At 42.4% G+C, this 17,159-nt stretch overlaps 1 protein-coding gene across 2 annotated transcripts in view; it reads right to left on the reverse strand.

Moving 5' to 3' along the window:
* Nucleotides 1-17,159, reverse strand: part of DBT (dihydrolipoamide branched chain transacylase E2) — a 37,192-nt gene that overhangs the window by 4,823 nt on the left and 15,210 nt on the right. For both annotated transcript variants that reach the window (XM_038745879.1, XM_038745880.1), the window contains exons 4-8: nucleotides 13,653-13,834; nucleotides 11,383-11,510; nucleotides 8,123-8,357; nucleotides 3,333-3,499; nucleotides 2,085-2,162 (exon numbers count right to left, since the gene is read on the reverse strand). In XM_038745879.1, coding sequence (XP_038601807.1) covers nucleotides 2,085-2,162; nucleotides 3,333-3,499; nucleotides 8,123-8,357; nucleotides 11,383-11,510; nucleotides 13,653-13,834 — 790 coding nt within the window. The remainder of the gene's footprint in view (nucleotides 1-2,084; nucleotides 2,163-3,332; nucleotides 3,500-8,122; nucleotides 8,358-11,382; nucleotides 11,511-13,652; nucleotides 13,835-17,159) is intronic.

A 17,159-nucleotide genomic window follows, 5' to 3' on the forward strand; every position in this document is an offset into this window, starting at 1 on the left:
AAGAGCACAGCGTGTGAGTGAAGTTCCCTGCCCCACACTAAGCAGGAGGGATAACATGGATCCAATTCCCATTCTATTGATGAGGAAACTGAGGCAAAGAGGACTTTAGAACTGAAACAGAATTTCTATTTTTAACTTTACATACTATTTTTTCAAACTCCAGAAAGTTAATTTGTACTTAATAGTACTTTTTTTCTTAGAGGCAGATCTACTGGTTCATTACAAGGAATTTTGAGCTTCTGAATATTAAAAGCAATCAACACTGTACAGACACGCCTCAAAATTCCTGAAATTCAAATACTGAACATGATTTTCCTATCAGCATCCTTTGTCACTCCTCCACCTCTCCCTTCTTGTGTTTATCTATGCACTTGGATTTGTGACCTTTGGGCATTTGAAATTCGTCCCCACCCCCAGCCCCACAGCACTTAGGTACATAATATCTTTAAGTTATATATTATTTTACTTATTTATTCATATTAATGCCTGTCTCCCCCACTAGCCTGTAAGTTCATTATGGGCAGGGGACTGTCTGCTAATTCTGTTGAACTGTTCTCTCCCATGTGTTTAATACAATGCTCTGCTTATAGTAAGCGCTAGTACCACTGATGAACTGATTTGACACCTCTGAGATTTCACTGTCCCTGACCAGACTCTGAGAATTTCCAAGAGTTGTTTCCAGAAGGGAACACTTTGGGGTTGGGATAATGATTAGACCTCCCGGACCCAAATGGAGCAATTAAAAAAAGGACCTTAGGGATGGGAAAATAAGGTACCAGAATTAAGATTCTCCTCTCTGAACTAAACAGAGTTATAAATGGATAACAGTCTTCAAGTGTATTGCCAAGTCCTTTGGGTATGAAGATGACAAGACATTCTACATATCCATGTCCAGAGGAGATTATCAACTGGACTTAAGGAAAAGCTTCCTGGTTACCAGGACGGCAAGCTAGTAACGTATTTTTCTTTAAAAGAACAGCATGGTCTAGTGGAAGCATAGGCCTGGGATTCGATTCAGGAGGCACGGGTTCTAATCCCAGCTCTGTCACTATTTCTTGCCTGCTGTGTGGCCTTGGGTAAGTGACTTGACTTCTCTGTGCCTCAGTTTCCTCATCTGCATAATGGGGATTAAACTGATCTCTCAGGCTATGAACCCCACGCAGGACAGACACTATATACAGTGCTTGGTATGTAGTTTGCACTTAGGAAATACCATTATTAACAACTATCCATCCTCATTTAGTCACCAGTCTGGAACAGCTAACAAAATTAGCACTACCATCGTCATCATCGGTATTTACTGAGCAAGTCCTATCAAACTCTCTAGTCCTGTGACCTCCAATCACCTATCACCTCCATTATGACTCAAATATATTAGTTAACAGATTTTAAACCCAGAGGTTGGAATAGAATTCAGAAATCCCTCTGAGCCACAGGTTTTCAATCTCATCAGTAAGAGACCACTTAACAGTTTGAAACTTGTACTGACTTGTACATATCTATTTTATTTATTTTATTTTGTTAGTACGTTTGGTTTGGTCTCCGTCTCCCCCTTTTAGACTGTGAGCCCACTGTTGGGTAGGGACTGTCTCTATATGTTGCCAACTTGTACTTCCCAAGCGCTTAGTACAGTGCTCTGCACACAGTAAACGCTCAATTAATATGATTGATTGATTGATTGATTTGAAAACCCTGAACTAGAAGCCTGATGGGTCTGTATTTTGATTTGGGTGGAGTGGTTCACCTGGGGCAGAATTTGAGGGAGAAGGGCCTCAGGGGATTGTGGTCCCTGAAAGCGTTGTTTCCAGAAAATGTGGTTTCCATAGTGGGAAGCTCCACCTCCACCTATAGTGAGAGTGCAAAAAAGCTCCAAGTCACCCAGCCCAGCAGGGCATAAAAACAACCAATGCTGTAAGAAGGTAAAAAAAGGTATAACAGAAGCATATTTCCACTCTACTACAGTGGTATTGTAGTAACAATCCCCAAGATGCTTACAATCCTTTCCAGTTCAGTTCTCTAATATGACATTTATTTATGTTCACTCGATTATAAGGATACAGGTGAATTAGGGCTTGGGTACAAACCTTATATGTTATATTCTGGCAGTTTTCATCCACGGAAGCATTAAGGATAGGATAATGCAATAATCCCAGAGATGCAGCCTGTTAAATAGAAAAAAAACTGCTATACTATGAAATAAGCACATTGTACCCTGACTGGGTAAAGAAAGTTACTGAAGAGAAAAACAGACTAGGTTAAAAGGTAATTACTCCCATTTGTAATTGAAAGTGATGTAATTGAGGATACAAAAAAAAACCATTATATGCAGAGACAGGGGTGAAAATTTAAGTGCTCCATTCTTCTCTAGATTATAAACACCTTGTGGGTAGGGAATGTGACTATCACCTCGGTAATACTCTACTTTCCCAAGCGTTCAGTACAGTGTTCTGCACAAAGAATGTGCTCAGTAAATATTACTGACTGAGCCTGTTGTACCTTATTCAAACAGTACAAGTGCAGCTCACTCGAATATATCTAGCGTATCTGCTGTACTTGATAAAGCACATCACACCTCAAAGTTCAAATTTCCTTCCCCAAAACTCTACTTAGAAAAACAATCTAATATTAAGCAAATAGCATTTGGAAAATACATATCTTTATCTTTCCCCAAGATTGGAAATGATAGAGAAATATGGGAACAAAAGAAATCCAACAGATGAAAAGAATCTGCCTTCTGCCACTTGTCAGTTGTGTGACTTTGGGCAAGTCACTTTACTCCTCTGGGCCTCAGTTCCCTCATCTGTAAAATGGGGATGAAGTCTGTGAGCCCTAAGTGGGACAACCTGATTACCTCGTATCTACCACAGTACTTAGAACACTGCTTTGCACATAGTAAGCGCTTAACAAATGCCATCATTATTATTTTTTCTATAATACAAGACAGAAGTCTTCTCATCATGACTCTACTTGTAATGAAGGGAAGTAAGTTACCTTGGTGGCAGGGTGGAGGAGAAGATGGCGAAAAGAATCCAGGAGAGGATTAGGACATTTTGGTTCAAATCAATCACTTGCCAGTATCCCTGCCAGATCAGGAGGACACTCTCTCACTGTGACAGCCAGAATATAGCATTTGACCCCAGTTCTGTGAGGATGCTTAATACTAGTTTATCAAGAATAATTTACACAAAGGGTTTCGGAGAAACAGCAAATTGATTCTCAAAGTTTTCAATTGCAAATTGTAGTATGGCATTCAAGTTTCAGAATGCTCCAAACAGAACTGTACTTCTCAAAATATCTATAATTGATTTACATTTACTTTGCTGAATTCTCACCTTTAGGAAAAAGGGCATAAATGACAGTTTAATTCCTTGAGCTAGTGCCAGAGGTTTTAATTCTTCTCGTAATTTAACGAGCTGCGTAAGGTCTATCTCATCACAGTATCCCAAATGAGGAATCTTCAATGCTGCAGTCATAGTCTTGACCATAGCTTTGTGGAAGCCTGGAACAAAATCAATAAACTCAATTAAATCATTTATAAGTGCTTTATAAAGGATAAATCATCACCTGCTGTGGCCCAATGCACAATGCACCAGGGTAATTCCAGCTCCGGCTCCCTTCTGTGCCCTGAGATGACAATTAAGACCCCAGCAACTTATGGGTATTTTTTATGGTATTTGTGAAGTGCTTACTACTTACCAGGTACTGTACTAAGCACTGGGGTAGATAGAAGGATTAAGACTGTGAGCCCCATGTGAGACGTAATAATAACAATGACAATGGTATTTGTTAAGTGCTTACTATGTGCGAGACACTGTACTAAGTACTGGGGTGGATACAAGCAAATCAGGGGGGACACAGTCCCTGTCCCACATGGGGCTCACAGCCTTCACCCCCATTTTACAGATGAAGTAAATGAGGCCCAGAGAAGTAAAGTGACATACCCAAGGTCACACAGCAGACAAGTGGTAGAGCCAGGATTAGAACCCAGGAACTTCTGACTCCCAGTCCAGTGCTCTATCCGCTAGGCCAAGCTGCTTCTCTGCGGGTTGTCGTTTCTCAACCACCAGAGACTCAGCTCCAGTCTGAATGGGACTGTGACCATGATTCCTTCCCCTCCTCGATCCCTCACCCCCAACGATCTGACCACCTACTTCATTAGTAAAATTAACACCATCAGGTCTGAGCTCCCCAAAGTCACCCCTCCCCCTTCTCCATCCCCCCCGCCCCCTGATCGCAACCCTCCCCGATACTTTCCCATCCTTCCCAGCTGTATCTTCAGATGAGATCTCCTCCCTCCTATGAAGTGCCACCCCATCCACCTGTGCTTCAGACCCCATTCCCTCTCATCTTATGAAAACTCTCGCCCCTTCCTTCCTCCCCTCCTTAACTTCCATCTTCAACGGCTCACTCTCCACTGGTTCCTTCCCCTCTGCCTTCAAACACACCCATCTCTCCCCCATCCTAAAAAAACCCCTCTCTTGACCCCACCTCCCCTTCAAGTTATCGCCCTATCTCCCTCCTACCCTTCCTTTCCAAACTCCTAGAATGAGTCGTCTACACTTGCTGCCTCCAATTCCTCAACGAGAAGCAGCGTGGCTCAGTGGAAAGAGCCTGGGCTTTGGAGTCAGAGGTCATGGGTTCAAATCCCGGCTCTGCCAATTGTCAGCTGTGTGACTTTGGGTAAGTCACTTTACTTCTCTGAGCCTCAGTTACCTCATCTGTAAAATGGGGGATTAAGACTGTGAGCCCCTCGTGGGACAACTTGATCACCTTGTAACCTCCCCAGCACTTAAAACAGTGTTTTGCACATTGTAAGTGCTTAATAAATGTCATTATTATTATTATTGTTATTAACTCCAATTCTCTCCTTGACCCCCTCCAATCTGGCTTCCATCCCCTACATTCCACCGAAGCTGCCCTTTCAAAGGTCACCAATGACCTCCTTCTTGCCAAATCCAATAGCTCCTACTCTATCCTAATTCTCCTCAACCTCTCAGCTGCCTTCGACGCTGTGGACCACCCCCTTCTCCTCAACATGCTATCAAACCGTGGCTTCACAGATTCCGTCCTCTCCTGGTTCTCCTCTTATCTCTCTGGCCATTCATTCTCAGTATCCTTCGCAGGCTCCTCCTCCCCCTCCCATCCCCTTACTGTAGGGGCTCCTCAAGGGTCAGTTCTTGGTCCCCTTCTGTTCTCCATCTATACTCCCTCCCTTGGTGAATTCATTTACTCCCACGGCTTCAACTATCATCTCTACGCTAATGACACCCAAATCTACATCTCTGCCACTGCTCTCTCCCCCTCCCTCCAGGCTCACATCTCCTCCTGCCTTCAGGACATCTCCATCTGGATGTCTGCCCACCATCTAAAACTCAATATGTCCAAGACTGAACTCCTTATCTTCCCTCCCAAACCCTGTCCTCTCCCTGACTTTCCCATCACTGTTGACAGCACTACCATCCTTCCTGTCTCACAAGCCCGCAACCTTAGTGTCATCCTCAACTCTGCTCTCTCGTTCACCCCTCACATCCAATCTGTCACCAAAACCTGCTGGTCTCACCTCTGCAACATCGCCAAGATTTGCCTTTTCCTCTCCATCCAAACCCCTACCCTGCTCGTTCAATCTCTCATCCTCTCCCGACTGGATTACTGCATCAGCCTCCTCTCTGATCTCCCATCTTCCTGTCTCTCCCCACTTCAGTCTATACTTCACTCTGCTGCCTGGATTATCTTTCTACAGAAATGCTCTGGGCATGTCACTCCCCTCCTCAAAAATCTCCAGTGGCTGCCTGTCAACGTACAAATCAAGAAAAAACTCACTCTCGGCTTCAAAGCTGTCCATCACTTTGCCCCCTCCTATCTCACCTCCTTTCTCGCCTTCTCCAGCCCAGCCCAGACACTCCGCTCCTCTGCCGTTAACCTCCTCACCGTGCCTCGTTCTCGCCTGTCCCGCCGTCGACCCCTGGCCCACATCCTACCTCTGGCCTGGAATGCCCTGCCTCCACACATTCGCCAAGCTGGCTCTCTTCCTCCCTTCAAATCCCTACTGAGAGCTCACCTCCTCCAGGAGGCCTTCCCAGACTGAGCCTCTCCTTTTTCCTCTCCACCTTCTCCCTCCCCATCACCGCCCCCCCCCCCGCCCTACCCTCTTCCCCTTCCCACAGCACTTGTGTATATTTGTACATATTTATTACTCTATTTTATTAATGATGTGCATATATAGCTATAATTCTATTTATTTTGATGGTACTGACACCTGTTTACTTGTTTTGTTGTCTGTCTCCCTCTTCTAGACTGTGAGCCCGTTGTTGGGTACAGACCATCTCTATATGTTGCTGATTTGTACTTCCCAAGAGCTTAGTACAGTGCTCTGCACAAATAAGGGCTCAATAAATACAACTGAATGAATGAATGAATAAATGGCAACTCTGCCAAAAAACCATAGGTATGATAAGGATTTGAAATTCTGAAGGTAAAATTCAACTTAACCTAAAAACCCACTTGTAAGAGCTCATCTTCTAGGCTGTACGCTCACTGTGAGCAGGGAATGTGTCTGTTGTTATATTGTACTCTCCCAAGGCTTAGTACAGTGCTCCGCAAACAGTAAGTGCTCAATAAATACAATTTATTGCTTAATTTATTGAGTCAATAAGCAGTCTGTTTTGTATAGAAACTGACTGGATTGAAACAGACAAAATAAGTAGTCACAAGCCTTTCGGCATGTAATTTTATCTGGTGTACTTTTAATGGCCCGAGGTAAGGGTCACCTTGCCTTTTTAAATTCAAGTTTTCAAAATAACTCAATATCTGTGAACAGGAATATGCCCAAGACTTTCAGAATGACGCCCAATTATGTAAAAGCTCTTCTGAAGAAATCACTTTAAAATTCCTTTATGTTTTCCTACTACAACCAAGCCCACTGTCTTTCGCTCCTCTAATGCCAACCTACTCGCTATACCTCCATCTCATCTATCTCATCGCCAACCACTCACACACATCCTGCCTCTGGCCTGGAACTCCCTCCCCCTTTATACCCGACAGACCATCACACTCCCCACCTTCAAAGCCTTATTAAAAACCACAGCTCCTCTAAGAGGCCTTCCCCAACTAAGCCCTCACTTCCTCTACTCCCTCTCCTTTCTGCATCTCCCTTCCACTTTTTTTTAAAATGGTATTTGTTAAGCACTTACAGCATGCCAGGCACTGTATTAAATGCTGGAATGCATACAAATTAATCCAGGTTGGACACAGTCCATGTCCCACATGAAGTTCACAGTCTTTATCCCCATCCCTTTTAAGATGAGGTTACTGAGACACAGAGAAGTTAGATTTGCCTGAAGTCACAGAGCAGACAACAGGCGGAACCAAGATGAGAACCCAGGTCCTTCTGACCTCCAGGCCTGTGCTCTATCCACTAGGTCACACTGCTTCTTACTTGGATTTGAATCTTTCATTCACTCCACCCACAGCACTTATGTACATATCCTTAATGTATTCTACTGCTCACCTCCCCCCTCTAAACTGTAAGCTCCTTATAGGCAGGAAACATGCCTACCAACTGCTATGTTCTACTTGCTCAAGTACTTAGTAAGGTGCTCTGCACATAGTAAGCACTCAGTAAATGATTGATTTAACAATTAGATGTCTATCCAAGAATCCTATATAGACCACTTGTCTGCTGTGTGACCTTGGGCAAGTCACAACTTCTCTGTGCCTCAGTTACCTCATCTGTAAAATGGAGATTAAAAGTGTGAGCCCCACGTGGGACCACCTGATTACCCTGTACCTACCCCAGTGCTTAGAACAGAGCACGGCACATAGTAAGCGCTTATCTTAATTATTGCCATTGTTACCAAAAAACCCAAATCGAACTTGGCCCATCACTCTCCTGGTGACTGATGGACTGAAAGAGAATCCAGGTTTCAGACAAATCTGAGCCAAATCAAGATTGAGCCTTTTTGGCTGAGCAGAGACTGACCTTTTCACGTGCTGGCTTCATCATATACAGTCACCCCCCATAGCACATTCCGGTTAAACCACTGTATTACTTATAATGGCTAACAATGGGCTTCAACAATGCCCCCAAAGTCATTTTATTATTATAATACATCACTGTGTTTACCTGATAAAGGCTCTGTTCTGTCGTTGCCTGTGAACACCACAGGCTTTGAAATTGGAAGAGGAATTGTTTTTTCTTTTGGTGGAGTTTGTATTGAGCTAAGTTTTGGTAAAGATGGAGTAATTTCTGACTTTGGTGATGGTAAAATAGCACCAGTTTGCTTTGCCAAATAATTGAGAATATCTTCTTTAAGGATGCGGCCATCTTTTCCAGTACCAACAACTTCACTCAGTTTTATCTAAAGAGAAAAAAAAACCACACAAAACAACCTGTTTTTACACACACACAAAAAAAGAATTGTTGAATATGTTTGAAGCTGAGTCTGATACATCTGATTTTAAAATGGGTTTCTAACTGATTCAGGCAGTTCTCCTAAAATATGGTGTGGTTTTGTTTCACAAGAAACTCATAGGATCAGGACTACTCCTCACTCCATTCCCGAAGCCATGTACATACAGTTTCTTAAATCCTGCATCATGCTGTAGGCGGTCATATTCACACTACTGGAAAAACATTCCCCAATTCCCCAACAGTGCTCCTTCCAAAATGTGCTGTGAAAACATGTCATAGAGGAGAACTGACTGGATTTCCTTGTAGTTATGCTTATAAGAGACTACTTTATATTTCTCAAATCAATACTACTTTACACGTCATTGAACACACCTATCAGCGAATTCAACCAAATTAAAGTTACCAGGTTCTACTTAAATCTACGGATCCCTGTAATTAAAAATGCTTTGATGAGGGATTTTCACTGTGCCACTTATTATGAGGGAAGCCCTTCCTATTCATGCAATAGCTTTTCATCAGAATGAAGTCTGGTGCAAATGGGAGGAAAGCAAGGTTAAGCACCATGAGCAAAATGCTATGTGGCATCTCATCACCAATTGATGTCAAAACATTTCCACTAACCACTCATTTTACCTTAAGCACCTCAACATTCTAAGATATTCCTGGTCCAATTGGGACATCCCAAAACATTTAAAAAACTGTATTATATATTTACATTGTTTTACTGTGATTTCTATATAATAGGATTTACGTGTGTAATCTCAAACTATGAGTAGGCACCTAATTTTCACTTTAAAAAAAATGGGAAACGGTTCTATTTTAGGAATTTTAAAGTCTACTTCTCTACTGGATAGGTCCAGGAAGAGGCCAGAATGGGAGACTTCTGAGCCTGGTCAATAGGAATTCTGCATGCATTTGGACTCCAGAATCCCCCCAGCCCCACCACCACTCAAACTACAACTTTTTTTTTCCATACTATTGTCTACCAACCAATTCCAAGCTACTGGGTTTCAGTGAAGACCCTAATGATTTGCACATCATACAAGGGCACTTGCCACTGAATAAATCAGAGGAGCACATGAGGACTTTGCTTGGAGGAGGTTGCATAAAGGTATTTTGTTTCAAGGCCACAGATTCCACCTTTACACCCACTGCCTGGCAATGAGTACTTTTTTATTAAGGTATTTGTTAATTCCTTATTATCTTCCAGGCACTGTACTAAGCACTGGGGAAGATACAAGCTAATAACTAATACAAGTTACAAGCTAACCCACATAAGGCTCACATTCATTCATTCAATCGTATTTATTGAGCGCTTAGTGTGTGCAGTCTGAATCCCCATTTTACAGATGAAGTAACTGAGGCTAGGAGAATTGACTTGCCCAAGGTCACACAGCCGACAAACAGTGGAGCCAGGATTAGAATCCATATGTATGGATTCCCAGGCCCTGGTTCTTTCCCTGGTTCCAGTTGTTGGGGAGAGGAGACGTGGCCCTTTCTCCTCACACGTCCTATAGCCAACTCCATGATGGGGAATGGTAGGCTGGTCCTTGAATGTTCCCCTGGTTTCTGGGCTGGAGAGTTAGACAGTGGTGGGAGAGAAAACGGGAGTACCAGCGTTTGTGGCATTTGTTAAGTGCCTACTATGTGCCAAGCACTGTACTAAGTGCTGGGGTAGATACAACATAGGTTGGACACAGTTATTGTCCCTCATGGAGCTCACAGTCTGAGGAGGAGACAACAGAATGCTGTGGCACAGAAAAGTTAAGTGATTTGCCTAAGGTCACACAGCAAGCACAGGGCGGGGCTTGTGTACCACAGGAAGGGAAAAACTGGAGGGCTATAGGGCCCAGCCAACACCAACAGTGATTTGGGCACTCCTAAAATGACTCCAAGAGCTATTTCAGCTAGGATTCGGGGTTAAGAAACTCGGAAAAACGTCACAATCATTCAATCACATTTACTGAGCGTTTACTGTGCAGAGCACTGTACTAAGCACTTGGGAGAGTACAATACAACAATAAACAGACACATCCCCTGCCCACAACAAGCTTACAGTCTGGGGGCGGTGGGCAGACAGATATTAGTAAGTTACAGATAAGTAAATACATTACAGATATGTAGCATCATTCCTACATAAGGATAGAAGCTCACTAACAACAGCTGTATTTTAAAAACATAACCTTGCAAACATATAGTAAGTCCTGTACTCTCAGCCTCCCTTTTACGTCTAAGCTATTCTACAGAGCAAATAATTATAAGGAAAGAAAAATTTTTAAAGGGAGGAAAAAAAGAGTGGAAACATCTCAGATTTCTATTAGGTAGGAAATGAATATGTACTATTATGACTAATAATAATAATACTTGTTAAGCACGTACCTGTGTATCAACCACTGTACTGTGTTCTGTGGCAGATACAAGATAATCAGGTCCCGCAAGGGGCTCAAGTCTAAGTAGGAGGGAAGGACAATAGGTTTTGAATCCCCATTTTCCAGATGAGGTAACTGAGGCACAGAGAAGTGAACTGACTTGCCCAAGGTCACACAGCAGACAAGTGGCAGAGCCAGGATTAAAATCCAGGTCCTCCTACTCCCAGGCCTGGCATTCTGGTTACTACTGGGTAGACAGTAAGATCAAATGTACTTCTAGGGATATCATTTTTTTCGAGAACGAAAATTGCTGTAAAGTATAAATAATACCACATTTCATTTCAAACAAGCAGCAATCATACCTCTTCTTCCTCCCAATCTCAATTCTATGAAGGCAGACCATCAGGTTTTTGTAATGCAAAGTTCCAGGGAGACCTAAATGTTGACTTTCCTAAGTGTACATTTTCCAGTGCTTCACACTCAGAAGACCCTAAATAGATAGTACTTCCTGATTGAAGTATTTTCTGGTAAGAGCAGATTGGCAGTAAACAATTAGACTAAGGCTTGTCTAAAAAAAAAAACCAAAAACAAAAAAAACCTTACATTATTTTCCATGGCTAGACGACGAACAGCAGGAGTTGCTAGTGTTTTGTGGCCCTTAATCTCTTGGTGTGTATGTTCTTCATGGGATACAGCAGGGGTTTCAACAACATCTTCTTCAGGTGCTCCATCTGAGAAATTTTCAGAATGTTACTTTGACTTCTCTAGAACCTTTCAATAATCAATTTTAGAAGGGGTAGAATTTGAACACACTCTCTCTCTCTTTCATACACACACAAACACACAAACACTTTGCTAGATTCACCACCATCTTTGTTGTGCCTTGTTTGCTAGTTGGGAAAGTCAATAGAATCATTTAGATCTCCCCGAAACTTTGCACTACTAAAAACTGATGGTCTGTTTTCATAGAATTAGGAGTGGGAAGAAGAAAAGGCCTGATTGTTTCCTGTTTGAAATGAAATGTGGCGTTATTTATACTTTTCTAACAATTCTGGTATTTTTAAAAATGATATGCTTAGAAATACATTTCCACCTCTGCCACTTGTCAGCTTTGTGACTTTGGGCAAATCACTTAACTTCTCTGAGGCTCCGTTACCTCATCTGTAAAACGGGGATTAAGATTGTGAGCCCCACGTGGGACAAGCTTGATAACCTTGTAACTACCCCAGCACTTAGAACAGTGCTTGGCACACAGTAAATGTTTAACAAATACCACCGTTATTATTATTATTATTTGATCTTACTGTCTACACAAGAGGACTCTGTTGAGAGATAAGCCATTAGCATTGTGGGAGGAAAAATTTTCCTTCCGTCAAACAACTGCAGTAGTATGGCCCGAGAAGCTGGTACTGTAAAAGGGGGCAATCATCATCTTTGTCATCATCAATAGCACTGATTTAGCATTTTCTGGGTGCAGAGCACTGTCCTGGGAGCCTGGGTTCTTAGGAACAGGCAATAGGAACAAGAGACCTGCTCTGGCCTTCAAGGAACTTACTCTCTAACAGGAGAGGGCCAAGTTCGCTTAGGCAATCCTAGCAAACTGGAAGCTGCTTCCCGAAGACTCCCTCTTTCCCTGAATCCCTTCCCTTGGTCACTTTATCCCTTCCCAGATTCCATCTCCTCCACAATCAACCTTTTCCACAGCCCCTTTTGTCTGCCTCATCCTGAGGATTCTTTCACTCTCCTTTCTCCATGCTTCCTGCCCTCTTAGGCCCAGGAGATATGGGAAAATAATTCATCCATGAATCGGCCGGTGGGAGGAACAGAACAGCTACATAGCTAATTAGTCTGTTTATGAAACAGACACCTATTGGCCGTTTCCTACCCAAACCCTGAAAATGAAAAGACTAGCAAACTGCCAAAGCAGCAGGCAGGCCCCAACCAGTCAAAAGGGTATTTATCTCACACTCTATCAAACACTTTCTCAGTTAATAAGCACGGCTCCAGAAACTAGCTTCTCTTTCTCCAAACCCATTTGCAAAAATCTACAACATGCTTTCTGTTCTTTTCACCCCACCCCACATTTTTATGGAAATTGTGAAGCACTTACTATGTGGCAGCCCCCGAACTAAGCAATGGGGTAGATACAAGATAATTAGGTTGGACACAGTCCCTGTCCCACAGGGGGCTTGCAGTTTAAATTGACGGGAGGAGGATTTAATCCCTGTTTTACAGATGAGGTAACTGAGGCCCGGAGAAGTTAAGTGACTTGCCCAAGGTCCCAGAAGTCAAATGGTATAGCTGGGACTAGAACCTGGGACCTCTGAGTCCCAGGTCATGCTCATAACCACTCTCTACCTGAACTCCGCCTTTCAGTCGGCAATTTCACTTCTCTGGATGTCGAGTGGAACCGGGGAAACCAGTTCTATGGAGTACGGAGTCTCAGACAAATCAGAGCTGTAAGCCAAGAGAAGTGATCATCACTTCCTCAGACCCAGCAATAATGAACAGTGGGAAAGTTAAGACAAAGGGATGGAGTGTGAGAAATTTTTGTTTAACATTTTAAGGCCAACTGTACTAGCAGATAGTAAGCTGAAATAATTTAGCATTCCTTTTTCTGAGGTCATTTGAAGTTCCAAGGACCAATTTTTTGAATTATCTTGTTAAGAATAATTGAAAAACAATGTAAATATTTACAATGTATTACTTTTACCACATTCTTGATTTCCAATATAAATCCCAGTGATCACTCAGAGATTCGAATATCTTTTCTAAAAACAAGAAGCTGATTATTTGCAGCTCGAACTCCACAAACTCTTGAGTTGAAAGGGTATCACTATTAAATTAAGCAAAATAAAAACATTTAAAAGTACCTTTCACAGCTTCCGTTTCAATATCTACTAATGGCTTCCCCACATTTGCCTTTTCTTCTACATTATAGTGAAGTTTCCTAATGATGCCGTCGTAACGACTTGTAATAGTGACTGAGGCTTTATCACTTTGAACTTCACAGATGCTATCGAACTGAGATACAGTGTCTCCTTCTTTTACGTACCTAAAGGGAAAACACACAGGCTTTTTAGAGAAAAACTTTTAAACAAAGAAAAACAAATCCTCAAAGTTTCAAGGTTTAATACAGGTTTCCCTTGTCAATGACAGGTTTTCCAGTTGTAGTATTGAGAATGCACTCTTAATACTCTTCCACTTTGTCTTCCACACCATAGTTTAGAGTCACCACAGATTCCTGTGGCAGTGCCGTCTTTAGAAACCAATTCTACTCTTACTCGCTACCCCAGAGCTATTACTATATCAGAATTCATATTGTACACAAAGAACATTATAACTGTTTAAAATTCCTTGTTTATAATGCATTCAGTTATACAGACATATTAGAGGTATCACCTCAAATACAACCAGTATTATCTGATGACTTACTATATGCATTCAAACTAACCAGACTGATATGCTGGCTGAGTACGCATATAATCAAATCCCTTGCCAACTTTCTCATCTTGAGCTGAGATTAAACTGTCAGCAATAAATGGATCTTGGAGGAATTCGTGCCCATAGTTTATGTCAGATATTTAAGGCGTTGAAGAGATTCCTGAGCAGATAACCTCAGAAACTAATGATCTGGTTAGGTAACTAAGTTTAGAAATAGATGATGCAAATGTCAGTGAGTTCACTGAATCACATTCAAGGGAACTGTTGCCCAAAGAGGGGCTCACCAAACTTCAGCTAGCAAAATCCATCACTACAAGATGCCAAAAATACATGAAAAAGTGACCGTTTCTCCAACACCAGTGAAAGTTTTGGGATTAAAAATCTTGCATCCTTCTCAAGAAAGCGGATGAATTTATAAATGACTGAAGAAAAAGACTCTGAGGGGATTTCAAAAGATACACAGAGGTGTTCAGAAGGAGTTGGCCTGTTACAAAGATGCTTTAAGGGATAAAAAAAAAAGCTGTCATTCAACCTAAATTGGACAAATTCCCATGAGGTTGAAAAATTACTACCCTAATCAGCAGAACATGCTTCTACTTCTGTTGCCTCCAAACAATACTATCACTCCTCATTTATTTTAAATGGTGATGTTTTACTCAGAATTACTTTAAAGAGTAATGCTAATGACTATAGTATTTGTTAAGTGAGAACCACTGTAGCCTAGTGGATAGAGCCTTAGAGTCAGAATGACGGGTTTTAATCCCAGCTCCTCCACTTGTGTCCTGTGTGACTTTGGGCAAGGCATTTCTCTGTGCCTCAGTTACCTCATCTGTAAAATAGGGATTAAGAAGATGAGCCCCAGGTGGGACATGGACTGTGTCCAATGTGACTGGCTTGTATCTGCCCCAGTGCTTACTACAGTGCCTGGCATATAGTAAGTGCTTAATACCATTAGAAAAAATGTGCTTACTATATGCCAAGCACCATACCGAGCACTGGGGAGGATACAAAATAATCAGGTAGGACATAGTCTCCATTCCTCAGGGGTTCACATTTTCTAAATAAAAGAAAGAACAGGTATTGAAGCCCCATTTTACAAGTAATAGTAATAATAATAATTGTGGTATTTGTTAAGTGCTTACTGTGAGCCAGGCACTGTACTAAGCGCTCGGGTGAATACAAGCAAATCAGGTTGGACACAGTCCCTGTCCCACATGGGGCTCACAGTCTTAATCCCCATTTTACAGATGAGGTAACTGAGGCCCAGAGGTTAAATGACTTGCCCAAGGTCACCCAGACAAGCGGCGGAGCCGGGATTAGAACCCAGATCCTTCTGACTCCTGTGCTTTATCTACTAGGTCATGCTGCCTTCCTGCCTTAAGCTAAAGAAAAACTTTAGTGACGTTTATCATTACTAGTAGAGAAGAGAATTTCATAGTACTTTTTCATGTATTCTATCAGAAAACATACCCCTCATTTTTGAGAAAAACAACCTAGCTGTATGGTTAGACCACACGGAAAGACTGATGGCCCTCTGGAATTTTATATCCCTACTTGGCATTCTAATGGACTGGTAGAGAAGCAGCGTGGCTCAGTGAAAAGAGCAGGGTCTTTGGAGTCAGAGGTCGTGGGTTCAAATCCCGGCTCCACCAAGTGTCAGCTGTGTGACTTTGGGCAAGTCACTTAACTTCTCTGTGCCTCAGTTACCTCATCTGCAAAACGGGGATTAAGACTGTGAACCCCAAGTAGGACAACCTGATCACCTTGTAACTTCACCAGCGCTTAGAACAGTGCTTTGCACATAGTAAGTGCTTAATAAATGCCAGCAATAGCTCCCTAGATGAAAGGGTGTACCTTTCAAGACTTCCCTCTGTTCTGCCAATTAACTACCGATAAATGGCATGAAGCATAATGGGATTAAAAATAATGGAATTGCTGCAATCAGTGCACTAAATTTAAGGAAATGATAAATTTGAAATTCACTTTATACAAATTAAAAACTGACTGTTTGATTCTCCTTGTAATTTAAACAGCATTAAAACCAACAGGCCTAGGGTGCTTTTCTTTTTGATCCCAAATTTTCTGGAATTTCACCTGGGATGATGGAATTCATGGAATCCAAGGAATCCCTAGCCCGCCTTGTCCACATAAGCTTTTAGTTTTTCAAGCCACAGGCACTTCCAAGAACAAAATCCCAGTGGTCGAGAAGGGAAACTGTACTATCTTTCAACTTAAAAAAGCAAAACAAAACAAAAAGACTGGAGCCAACCAGTTCACTGGACTTAGTCCTGCCACTGAAGGGGCTTGGAACGATTTCTGGATTTTCCTCAGGAGAGCTGGTGATTGGTCCCCACGCTGGAACAGATCTGGGGCATGACCCTAACCCACTGTTGGGTAGGGACTGTCTCTATATATGTTGCCAATTTGTACTTCCCAAGCGCTTAGTACAGTGCTCTGCACACAGTAAGCGCTCAATAAATACGACTGATGATGATGATGACTCCGACTCCAGGTGACCGACCAGCCTCTAACCTGCAAAAATGGTTCACAAAGCCTGCTACCAAACCATTCCCCCAGGATGCTCTGACATTCTGCTTTCTGCCGGGAGCACTGAGAGCTTCCGGGGCCACGTGGAAAGACTGATGGCCTCCTGGAATTTAATTCCTCTCCTTGGCATTCTAGTGGACTGTTTTCCCTAACTTTCTGGACCTCCTGGACTGGAACTGGGAAAGAGGGACACACAACACTACCGGGTGGGAGAGGGGAGGGAAAGTGGAAGGGGAAAATGAACCCTGGACTATTAAGCTATGAAATCAAAAGCAGTTCAGGATGTTTTGTCACAGTTTTTACCAAAAATGCAGAGTTGTCCATTCTTCAAGCATATTAGGAAGAACTGCTCTGATACGCTCTAGTTCCTCCTTGCCCCAGAGACAAGG

The sequence above is a fragment of the Tachyglossus aculeatus genome, chromosome 4 (genome assembly GCF_015852505.1).
Source record: "Tachyglossus aculeatus isolate mTacAcu1 chromosome 4, mTacAcu1.pri, whole genome shotgun sequence".
NCBI lineage: Eukaryota > Metazoa > Chordata > Mammalia > Monotremata > Tachyglossidae > Tachyglossus > Tachyglossus aculeatus.